The 12,264-nt window shown below is 38.7% G+C and overlaps 1 protein-coding gene across 2 annotated transcripts in view; it reads left to right on the forward strand.

The window, feature by feature from the left end:
- CAPN6 (calpain 6) overlaps positions 1-12,264 on the forward strand; it is a 31,217-nt gene that overhangs the window by 2,985 nt on the left and 15,968 nt on the right. Inside the window, exons 1-3 of one of the 2 annotated variants that reach the window (XM_053472643.1) lie at positions 1,921-2,103; positions 4,016-4,073; positions 4,546-4,726. In XM_053472643.1, the coding sequence (XP_053328618.1) occupies positions 4,562-4,726 (165 nt within the window). In that variant the 5' untranslated portion in view covers positions 1,921-2,103; positions 4,016-4,073; positions 4,546-4,561. Of the gene's footprint in view, positions 1-1,920; positions 2,104-4,015; positions 4,074-4,545; positions 4,727-12,264 lie in introns of those variants that run through there. The other variant, XM_053472642.1, reaches the window with a different exon arrangement.

Genomic DNA, 12,264 nt, shown 5'->3' on the forward strand with positions numbered 1-12,264 from the left:
CATTAATTGTTTGATGTTTCACAGTAGTAATTACATATTAAATGAAGTTCTAATTCTGTTCCAATGCACATTGAGTCTAATTAGCCATAAATTAATCGTGTTCTCCCTCTAGGAAAATCACACATATGAATAGGAGGGTTTTACAAATTATCATAAATTAAAAAACTGATCCTGAGATTTCTTTTTATATAGATTTATATTTGTTTCCTCCAGTCACCTGGTGGTCTCAATCTCCTTTAACTTAAACATATCCCCCTTCACATATTTAGGATACCATCGGGAATATCAAATTCCAACTATTTGATTTGGCTTCTTTTACTTTTTTACTACCGTATATCAAAATGCTATAAGATGATAACACACAAAATCGTAATATAAGTGAATCTAATTTTTGCTATCTTGAATTGGGTTTATGTATAAGGAGTGGCATTGGACCACAAATGTTATGTTAAATCATTAAGTCATATACAGTAGAGCAATGCTAAACATAGAATTAAGAACATCCCTGTGCCAGTAATGTATGAAAGCCCACATAGTCATGCCATATTTTTTCTTGGTCATATTCAATCAAGCCAGTAGTCCCAGGATCACATAGGTAGAAAGGCTTTATTGCAAAAATGGAGGAAAAGTCAAAAGTACTTTATATAGACTAAACTATTGGGACACCCCAGCATTACACCAACAAGTACTTTAATGACATCATATTCTAAATACATGGACAGAGTGTTTCTGTAGGAATGTTTGCCCATCCATCCGGTAGAGCATTTGTGAGATCAGGAACTGATGTTGAATGAGGAGGCCTGGCTCGCAATCTCCATTCCAGTTCATCTCAAAGGTGTTTGATGGGGTTGAGGTCATGGCTCTGTGTGGGCCAGTCAAGTTCTTCCACCCCAAACTCATCGAACCATGTCTTTATGGAGCTTGTTTTGTGCACTGGGCCACAGTCATGCTGGAATAGAAAAGAGCCTTAACAAACTGTTCCCACAAAGTTGGAAGCATAGCATTGTCCTAAATGTCTTGGTATGCTGAAGGGGATATACTGTACCAAGGAATTTATAATTTCTATCTTGTAAAAAAATCCAAATATTTAGTATTTTTTTATAACTATGATACAACTCATCTCTTTATAAAATGTTGGTAAGAACGATATTACTGCCATAAATTAACTGGTATGTTCACTAGCATATGAGCTGTTTGTTAGTATATGCAAGTTTGTAAGTTACATGCTAAGGCAATCACACTGAGAGACAACCTGCATATCCTCACCGAACAGTAACAAAACTACATTAAAAACACACACAATCCAGCCCCAATTATAATAAACATGGAGCTGGAAGGTAATTCATCAGCCTCAACTCTGTCCTGTGTTCAGTCCAAATGGCTTGAAGAAAATATTCTATGAGGTACAGATCTTACATCTTCTGCCACCCACCAGTACTCTTGGAGGGACACAGAATTTGCTTATGCCCCCATCCCCTGCCCTATTGGGATAGTTAAATGTTAGCAATGATCATCTCAACTCTTGATCCTTATCTTTGATAAAAGGACAGGGGCCAGTCCAAAAATAAAATTAAAAAAGAATACCTGGTGTTAAAAAAGAAACCCACTTGTTGCAAAGGAGCATGTATTTAGACACCCACTCACCAGTATTCCCGAGTGGGTGGAGGATGCATTACATACTTCATTTACTTAAAATCTGAGTGTGAGTCTAGCTAACAGCAATGACTCCATCTTGACAAAATCAACTTTACTCCATTAAACTTTGTAGGCTTGACACATATCAAGAGTAACTCATCCGGTAACTCGACTAACAGAATAACATGACCATTCAACTAACAGACATGACAGTTAACGTGTCAGGAGTCAAATGATACTGGACAGCTGTCAAGTGCAGCTTGAAATCAGTCCAGCAAACTAGACATAAAATTCAACCCACTACGACAGGATACTCACGTTGTCCGACTCAGCAGTACCCAACTCAAGGCCAATTTGACTTTTTGTGAAGTCATGTTGCTCGTTGTATTATTTTTCTAACTAAGTTACTTTCTAATAGTTTTAAGTGTTTCAAGTAACTTTTGCAACTTGACTGTCAGCTTGTAGTTGGTGAGTAGATCTGACTGTGTCTGTCTAATTCTTTGTTGTTTCCCTTTCACGATAAGAGAGCGTGTTATTTAGTTACACAGCATGCATGTATGTGTGTCAGAATTCTAAAATAGATTCTCTGCCTCAAATCAGAATGTAGTTTTATATATAGGTGTTGTATAGAAACTGCTACTTAAGTCACCCGCCAAAATAACAGACTACAGATCATTTATTGTATATATTATATGGGTGTTTGGTGGATTGATTATTGCACACAAATATAAGCATGTCTTCTATAAATGGGAGGCAGTAGAAAAGGGAAACCATAAATGTTTAAGGACAACATCAAAACTGGCTTAAACTGGTATTATTGGCATAAAAAACTGAAGCAAGAAGATGTAATCAGTTTCATTTAGTATGTAGTTTGTGTTACGATGTCCCTGGTATCCCTGGCATTCCATAGTCAAACAATGTCAATAGCAAGTTTTAATTTTTAGAAGCATAAATTATGACATCTGAAAATGAACCAATTGTTTAATCCAGTCTGCCACTATGAGAAGACATTTTACTTAATTCATTCTTTAGGATAATTTTATGGACATCCCGCACTATCATTAATTCTTTTATTGTCCTTTTCATATAGAGAGAGTGAGACTTATAACGATATGTTCCTTAGCTTGTGTTACACTCGTACTCCCCACTAGCAGTACAGCAGGGAAGAACAGATGACAGAGATCACAGCCGCTTTTAACCTCAGCGAGCCAGTGGGCCTGCTGTTCTGATTATAGTTCCATAAAGCTGCTTTTAACCTTTCTGTAACTAGGCCAGATGGCCAGACGATACTCCTCCACACTTTTGTTTTTCAGAATAAATACTGACATTTGTATAGCAATATATATATATATATATATATATAATATAAAATATTTTATAACCTTCAGTTTCCTTAATCTGCTTTTTGACCTAAAGAGAATATGGTAGTACTTCAATGTATAATCAGATTGACAATCTGTCCTATCTTGGGGAGTTCATGTGTGGAACTTTTGTCCTCACTAAGCATGGCACAGGGAAGCCACCTGGTCGTTCTCTTTCAGAGTGTGTGTAAAGAATCATCCATGCAAGCTTAGGAAGCAATGACATGCCACTGGCTTAAAAGGCAAAAGCATCAGAGAGTTCATGGGCATCTTTAATGGCCACCATGAGAAGGGCAGCTGATGGGTTTTTAAAATGTATTCCTAAACTGATGATTTCAACAAAGCTGTAGCCATGTGTTGCAGCATCTGTACAAAATATTGTCACAAATGGCTTGCTTACATTGGTAGCACACCAGATCAACAACGTCAACACTTGTTCCCTGTTCTTAGTCTTTCATTTATTATCAATGTATCCCAAAATGCATCAAAAATACATTAGGAAGACATTTTTGCTATGGGTTTTTGGCAAAATGTATTTTGACACTCTAGTAATATATGCCTTGCTGTGTTGTAAGCTTAGGTAGTTGTACTCATAACTCCAAAAAGACCTCATGCAATCTGGTGCTATAGGTAGGTGGCAATAGTAGTTTATAGAGTACTTCTATTTATATTTCATAGCCGTTGAGGAATTGATTGGAAATTATGGAATTCTACTTCTATAAGCTTTTCTTTTCTCAGCTGTGTGCATCATATGGATATATATATGGACAAATTATATAGAAAACACATTTGATTTTATATAGTTCCTTCTATAAAGCACATACTTTCCCTGACAGGCCTCTTGACAAAACCGTACTGTGCAAAGTTAATCACTCCCTTTCGTTCAGAACACATATGTCTTTGTGTTATCAGTAATTGGAAAGATATTTAACATTCGCAACAGAAAATGACTTAACTTTGTTACAGGGAGGGTCCAAAATATCTCAAGCTGAAAACTATTCTGTTCTTCCCTTTTATAGGTAATTCTGTCCTCATCCAGCTCGCCTGAGGATACACATCTAACACATTTGGAGAAAGGTATGTACTAAAGTTTTATGGAGTCTGTCACAAATCCCATAACTGTCTTACCCATGTCTTTGTGGGTTAAATTTTTCTGGTGTTACTTGTCAGTACTGAGTATAATACTGACGAAACAAGTATAAGAGCCAGAACCTATTTTCCCCTCAATATGGGGCAGTACCAGAGTAGTACAGATGACTGTCCCTCTGGTAATACATTTTTACATTAAATTATCTGATATTCAAATCAATGCCTATGGGTTTCTTCAGCTTCGTTGTATGTGATTGGTATCTGGTGGAATGTGTAGCACATTCCCACGTACTGACTTCAGAAATTAAATCTTCAACCAACCTTTTTGTGTTTAAATGTGTCAAATACTTCTTGCATTTTTAAATTATTTTCCAGTTTGCAAACAATCAAATTGACATTAATCATTTTGCAATGAACAGGACTGCTAACCTCCAACTCTAGATTTTCATTCTATTTACAGAGGAGCAGGGGAAAAGATGGGACCTCCAGTAAGATACCTAAAAAATCAGGATTATTATAAGCTAAGAAGAGAGTGCATGAAAAACAAGAGACTGTTCGAAGATCCAGAATTTCCAGCATCAGATGAATCCTTGTACTTCAGCAAAGCTTCTATGCAAAGAATTGAGTGGAAAAGGCCTAGTGTACGTCAGTGTTATTCATATTTGTATTTATATGATAGACAAACCTCAATCGCTGGTATTATCTGTTGTTAATGGGGACCTGTAGAAACCAGATGAGGCCACTAAATAACATACTGCCATCTCTTGAAAGGAGGCTTTTGGTTCAGGGTCCAGGCTAGGCCACCCAGAGCTCTTCCCACTCCGGGACAATGGCTTTGTTAAGGGGATGGACAAGCCATGTGGCCATGAGGCTTTAGTGAGACTAAAGAAGGAGTGGGAATGCCTAAACACCACTCCCCTGCCCAGAGAAAAAAAGCTGACCTGGAGTCCTGCAGAAGCAGGACTACCCTAAGACACCCTAGGCAAAGCTCTGAGAGTTCCCAGGTCTGCTTCTATGTCCTGCTTTAGTTTGTCAAGTGTTCTCCAAGCTGCATGTCTTATTTTATGTTGGCTTTCAATTTTCATATTGTTTTTCCTTCTCCACCACCTGCCTTTGACATCTGTAAGTGTGGGCCCCTGAGCTTGGTCGTGCTTGTGAAAAACATACCTCGGAACATTTCTCCTTGTTAGAGGCATCCTGTCTCATTAGCATATATAACATACGTTTGTTATATGTGGACATTATAGTTAATGGTAAATTAGATTTAAGACATCATAGTTAATATGCTAATGTTTTACAAATGCATTAATATATTGCTATTTTTGGTATTAGGTATTATTTGATTTGTTGTGTATGATTTGCTCTATCACTTTAATTTTGGGAATCAGTAGTTGATAATTTTATTTATGCTTTCTGTTATCAATTTCAATACGTTCAATCCATGAAAACATTTTTATGTGTTATTAGTTAATATGACTTCATTATGGAGTGTTGAGCAAGTACATTCATATACAGTAGTGTGATAACATACACTATCTATCCATGGTTATTCGGTGTGTTTGTGTAATCATTACATTGTTTGTTAATATTTATCAAAATTCTGTCAGAATTCTTTATAATGTCCCCTAAATACCAATCAAATTGTAAGATCAAATAGAGATTGTTGTTAAAAAATGCCTACTCATGCATCCTTTAATTCCTCTACTTGAAAGACTATTCCATGTATCCGCTTCCCTCTAAGTGAATCAATGATAACGGTACATATAAAACTTCGACTTTCTTAGGTTTAGCTCTGGCCTTTCAAAGAGACGAGTGTCTTAATGGTCAAGGAAATGAGGGGTTAATAGGGTCACCATTTTTCTAAGTAGCTCTTTAGTTTAGAAAAAGTAACTCTCTGTCTTCCCATCTCTTTATATCTTTTCTGTGTTCTGAAAGATTATTGTGCACTTGTACCGGAGTCTGCAAAATAGACTCCAATTTGCACCTAACCTGAAAATATGACCAGAGTGCTTCTTGATCCCAGAGGTTTGTCCTCTGACCAGAATGAAAAACATCCAGAATAAAACATTTTGTGGATCTGGTAAAACCATCATCACATATAAATGAGAGCTGGTAGCATCCTCAGCCACTGGTGTACTATTTATATCACCAAGCTTTTTCCGATTCCCATTTCCCACGGTTAATCTTGTTTACTGGTTATTCATATTGTTAGCACTCAAACAAATGAATTAATAAAAAATAATTTAATTATCAAAGGATTGTTAGCGTTGGAGGGAGGGAAGAGAAATTGAGTTTTAGGAATCATGCAGCTATCCAGTTAGAAAAAGAGGTTAAGCAATTGGGAATCAAAGAGGGAATGGGCAGTTTAAACCGAGAAAAGAAGAGAATAATTATAATTATATAAAATAATTATAATTATGTAAAATAAATAACTGAGCCTTGGGGTACATCAACTGAGAGAGGAAGCAGAGAAGACGAGTTACTGGAAAATGAACGCTGAAAGTGTGATCAGAGAGGCAAGTTAAGAACCAGGAAAAAATAATGTCGTGGAGACCAAGATTGTGAAGGGTTTGAAGAAAAAGAATGTCGTCCGCGGGATCAAAAGCAGCAGAAATTTCCAGAAGGATTAGCGAATGTTATCAGCCCTTAAATTTAGCAGTAAATTTATCTTTGGTCACCTTAGTAAGTGTGGTCTAAACAGAATGATAAATGTGGAATTCATATTGAAAGTTTAAGTTTATAATTGGAGCCAAGAAAGCTAGTTATACCTGGTTAGTGTCATGTGCCAAGGTTGGAAACTTCAGGGCTGTGAATACAATCTTGAGGTTGAGACTACTTTTGCAAAAGCTGAGGCTAGGGCTGTAGAAAGAGGTAGCTAGGTAAAGGCCAGAGAAGTCTGAGATGAGAGGGAGAATAGAGTAGCGAGTGAAGGTCTCTGAATGAAGCACCAGCTTGAATAGCAATCAGTTTGTTCAGTATTTTGGATTTGAGAAGGACTTAATTGCATTCCCTTATGTTGCATGACACAGAATAAAATATCTTTCAATTGTATATCATAGATGACATTAAAATCATAAAATATGCTTAATGTAAATTCATTATTTTCTACTAGTGGATATCTGGTCAAATGCAATTAAGAAATGAGATCAAAAGCTGTATATTTCTTCATTGTACCTAAGGCATAGTGGTATAGAGGTAAACATTGGTCTATTATGATAAATGTTAACAATGATCTCAATATGGTTTCTTGGGACAAAGTTTCCCACGCCATTGTCCATCCTTTTGCCATGTTTATTATGTCATTACAGATGTTCAGAGTAGGTGTTGTCAGGGAATTGAGCTCTAAGGGATTTGTCCCAGGGACATGTCTTACTGCTGGATCAGAAAAAAACATTGTGTGTGTCCCAGACAGTTCATAACAACTATGAATCAGGGAAAAATGTGATGTATCCCATGGTCTGTTACCAGTAAAAGCTGATTCTTCCTTGCCAAAGGTTGCTACATCAATACACTGGGAAACAAGCTACTTTTCTATTACTTGTATAACATTCCATTGCCTTGTATTAAAAACCGTTAATGTGAAAGGTTAGTTTCTGAGATAACCAGTTGGGCGTTTTTTTGGCATATCAATGTGCTGGTCCATCAAGCACAGTGAGGAAAGGTTCAAATTATAGGGACTGGTTTTGTTGGCCGTATACACTATCCTAATTGCTGGAGGTTTTTCTGTGTTGGCCACTTTGTATTTACAAAGCTAGAGCGTAATAAATGTACTGTATTACCATAGAGTGCGACCAATAGAGTCACTCGTACGGACCTTAAACTCCTGACACCAACCTACGAATTTCCACTCCTGTTAACCCCTGCAATGCTGTGTAGATAAGGTAGGCTAGATGGGGAAGGGACCAGGGAGATCAGTAGATTAACTGTCAGGCTCATCATATCTCAGGCCTTACTGGATGTTGGAGTCCAGAGCGTAGGAGCATAAGAACACAGAGTGATAGAAACACACTTCACAAATGAGACAAAAGCTGAATGTTTGAATATATGTATATTAAACAAAGCAGATACATTTCACCATAAGTAGCAGAGTAGGAGGCATATAATGTATACAAACTGCTGGGGAGTATGAAGTTAGAATAGTCCAGGTAACAATCCAAAAGGGTTTGGTACTAGTAGCAGACTAAAGGGTAAATCCAGTAAGCAGTCCAGGTCAAATAGGCAACAGGCAGGCAAACGTCAGATCCAGAGTCAGGCAAAAAATATAGTTTCAGACAAAGTAACTTAATGAACTCCCACCTGCGTTACTGAGAGGCAGTGATATAAAGCCTGTTGATTAGGTCAGGTGTGTTAATGATATAGGCTTCAGGTGAGGGAGGCAGGGTTCAGTCAGACCAGTAAACCAAACAGCAAGCCGTGGAGAAGAGTTCAACTCCAGGCAGACTTCTTAAAGGGGCGGCCATGCCTGGCAGTTTGCAGGGCTGGGGCCGAATCCTGACATTAACGAAGACCAACACAAAGATTCCTCATGTTGTGTGTCTTCGTCTTTGTGTACGTTTTGCCGCCGCCATGTTCGTTTCTTTGGTATTCACGCGCCCTTCATGTCCGCTTTCATGTTCGCCCGAATACGAATGTAAGTCTAGAAATAACACACTGAGTGTGCACAGTACCCTGCCCTGGTCGGCCTGCCTAATATGTGAACAATATTTTCTTATTTATTTGTTTTATTGTTATGTGAAATGAAATTAAAAAAGAGCCGTAACATAATCAATTATTAAGCAAAAAAAAAAGCCTCCTGCTGCGGTCCCAGTAGGACTATAAAATAAACTATTAGTAGTTCTACAGCTCTTACAATCCACCCCCGGTCAATTTACTGGACAAGTAATACACTTACACTAGTGTAAGCTTCTCAGCTGAGTCTAACACTACCTCCCTTCCCGTTTAAAGAGAACCAAAATGGGTTGTAATGGTGCTCAAACAGACAAACAAATGAACGACCCTTAATGAATATCGGGAGCTATAAAATAATTTTTGTTTCTTTGGGGGTCCCTCCTCTTTTCAGACATTTGTACGTATGCATTAATTAGACGAAATCCATTAAAAATGAAGTTTGTACAAATCCAAAAGTCTACTCTGAAAGCAGCGTGTAAAAATTTGACTACTTCAGATCGTTGTATAGGTACAGATTGCTGCATTACGTTGCTCTTTTAACATTAGAAGGTTTGTCAATTGCATATCAGTGAAATTTACCATAATTAGATTTCCTGTTCTCTTTATTTCATAATGTGTCATCATGAAACCGGTTCAGAGCCAAATTCTGTCTCCAGTTTATTTGCTTAATCAATTAAATTGAAACATGTGCCTTGTTTTGCTCATGTTTTGTCTTGAGGCAAGTCTCCAGTTTATGTCTGGGTTAAAGTAAGCACCATAAATCTACTAGACCTGTTATATATTTGTTATATTTTGCAGAACTCCTAATACAAAATCATCTTAACCAAAGTCTTGGCCAGATGTTTTTTATCCTATTTGTTGGATCAAAGGACAAATACTTCAAAAATACTTTAAAAATATAAATTTGCCTTTTTATATAAGTCTAAATATAATTAAAATGCAGTTCTAGAATTATAATAAATAATTACAATATGCATTGTTTTTCAGCGGAGATTAGGGCTATATAACCCTATGAAAATAAGCATTGAGATATTTTCCCCAAAACGCTGTGAAAACGCTACTTCCTAACAGCCCAACGCAGTGGTGTATTTAGGTTTTGTGCTGCCCTAGGCCTGACAAAACTCACTTCTTCACAATCTTAATTTACCCCACCTCCCATTTATGATCCACCCCTTCCTATTTAAACTCCACCCCTTCTCTTTTAGTCAAACCCCTTCCTTTTTAGGCTCCACCTTTTCCTCATTGAGGTCTTCCTATTAGCGTTAGGCTCACAAAAGATCCAGAGCTAGTGCCTGTGGTGCACATAAACATTTCAGACAGATATATAAGCCTGATGGACATCTGACCCCACCTATATGAGCTTGTTGGACATTGCATTCCAAAACCATGGGCATTAATATGGTGCCCCCCCCCCATTACGGATATAACAGCCTTCACTCTTCTGAGAAGGGTTTCCACAAAATTCTGAAGTGTGTCTATGAGGTCAGGCACTGATGTTGGACAAGAATGCCCGGCTCGCAATTTGGCATTCCAATTCCTCCCAAAAATGTTTGATGGGGTTAAGGTCAGTTCTCTAAACTAGTGAAACCATGTCTTTATGGACATTTCTTTGTGCACGGGACACAGTCATGCTGGAACAGCACATGGCCTACCCCAAACTGGTGCCACAAAGTTGGAAGCAAACATTTATCTAAAATGTCTTTGCTTGCTGTAGCATTAACATTACTGGAACTAAGGGACATAGCCCAAAGCCTGGAAAAAACTCACAAACCATAATCCTTCTTCCACCAGTTCAAATGTTTCAGCTGCTCCACAGTACAGTGGTGGTATGCTTTACACCACTCTAGCATTGCACATAGTGATCTTAAGCTTGTGTGCAGCTGCTATGGAAACCCATTTCATGAAGCTCATGAAGCACAGTGCTTGTGCTGATGTTGCTTCCAGAGGCAGTTTGCCATCCTGTAGTGACTCATGCTACAGAGGACAGGCGATTTTTGCATGCTTCAGCATGTGGCAGCCCTACTCTATGAGTGTGGTTAGTCTACTGCCTTGTGGCTGAGCTGTTGTTGAACCAGAGCAGATGTAGCATGGCATACATTTTACAAACTGACTTGTGGCAAAGGTGGCATCCTATGACAGTGCCATAAACTCACTAAGCTCTTCAGTACAAACCATTCTATTGCCAATGTCTATGTGTGAGGTACCACCTGGCATAGGGGTCTGAAGAGCTCAGTGGACATGGAGAAGCGCATGAGTAGACTGCAGCCTATAGTAGTGGCAAGTTGCCCACTACTGGGACTAAAGTTGTGCAGGGGGAGGAAAACTTGGTCCCATAATTACCTTGCCACTAAAGGCAGGTAGACAGTCAGGCAGAGAGGTAAGTGTTAGGGAAAATAGATACCTGGTGTGCTATAAAAACTCCAAATACTTCTTCCTCGTTGCTCCCGTGTTCCAGAACTTTGGTCCCAATGTGTCCTTGGACACCAGTCTCCAGATCTACCCTCTTTGCTGTGCCACATTGTCTTCTTTGGATTACCTGGTATTTGATATCTTGTTTGCCTCTTGAATTACCCTATTTGCCTTTGACCTAGACCTCTGCTTGACATTCTCTTCTTTAAATTGATTGCTGCCTGACGTGACCATTTGGACTGTTCTTGATTCTGTCTATTGCTCAACCCATATTTTTGCACCCTCAGGCTTCTGCCTCTATTCAAGGCATCCTGCCACAGGAGACCATCTGGAAGGGGTCCCTGGCAAGAGATAGCGCCTCCTGGTTGTATGTAATGTGCAGAATACTTGTTACCCCTGTATTGTACTATATTTTCAAATAAGAAAGAACTAATAATAAGCTAAAGAGTCCAGTGAAATGTACAAGCCATTTTCGTGTGATCCTGTGAGTAACTCGCAAGTTATTTTGCTATAGACTTGCAGGCACCGTATGATGATAAATGGGTTTTCAAGAAATTCTACAGCATGAAAATGCTTCTCCGTAAAAAAAGCTAACAGAAATTCTTATTATCCCTTCAGGGAATCCTTAAACATAAATAGCGGCCACTTGAATAAAACTGTGCTGCCTGCCCCTAACACAATATCTAAAACCCTTCTGCACACTGGCATAACGGACCAGTGCCCGGTGTGACCCCTTCTTCCTGTCTCCTCGTACCGGTTCAAAATTGTTTAGAAAGAGCCCTTCCGACCTGGACCGCGCCACTCCATGTAAGCATGGATGTGTACTTGTGTATGTGTGTGTGGGAGCATGGATGTGTACTTTTGTGTGTGTGAGCATAGATGTGTACTTGTGTGTGTGTGTGTGAGAATGGATGTGTAAGTGTGTGTGAGCATGGATGTGTAAGTGAGGTGAGATGAGTGTGTGTTAGTGAGTATGAGTAAGTGTGTGTATTTTGTGTGGTTACATATATTTTTGTTGGAAGGAGGGGGGCAAGGGGCAATGATAGCACAGACAAGCTGTTGGGGGTGTTGCTGTTGAAGTTGGGGGGCCGGGGGGGCCTTC

This window comes from Spea bombifrons, chromosome 8 (assembly GCF_027358695.1).
Source record: "Spea bombifrons isolate aSpeBom1 chromosome 8, aSpeBom1.2.pri, whole genome shotgun sequence".
In the NCBI taxonomy this organism is placed as follows: Eukaryota; Metazoa; Chordata; class Amphibia; order Anura; family Pelobatidae; genus Spea; species Spea bombifrons.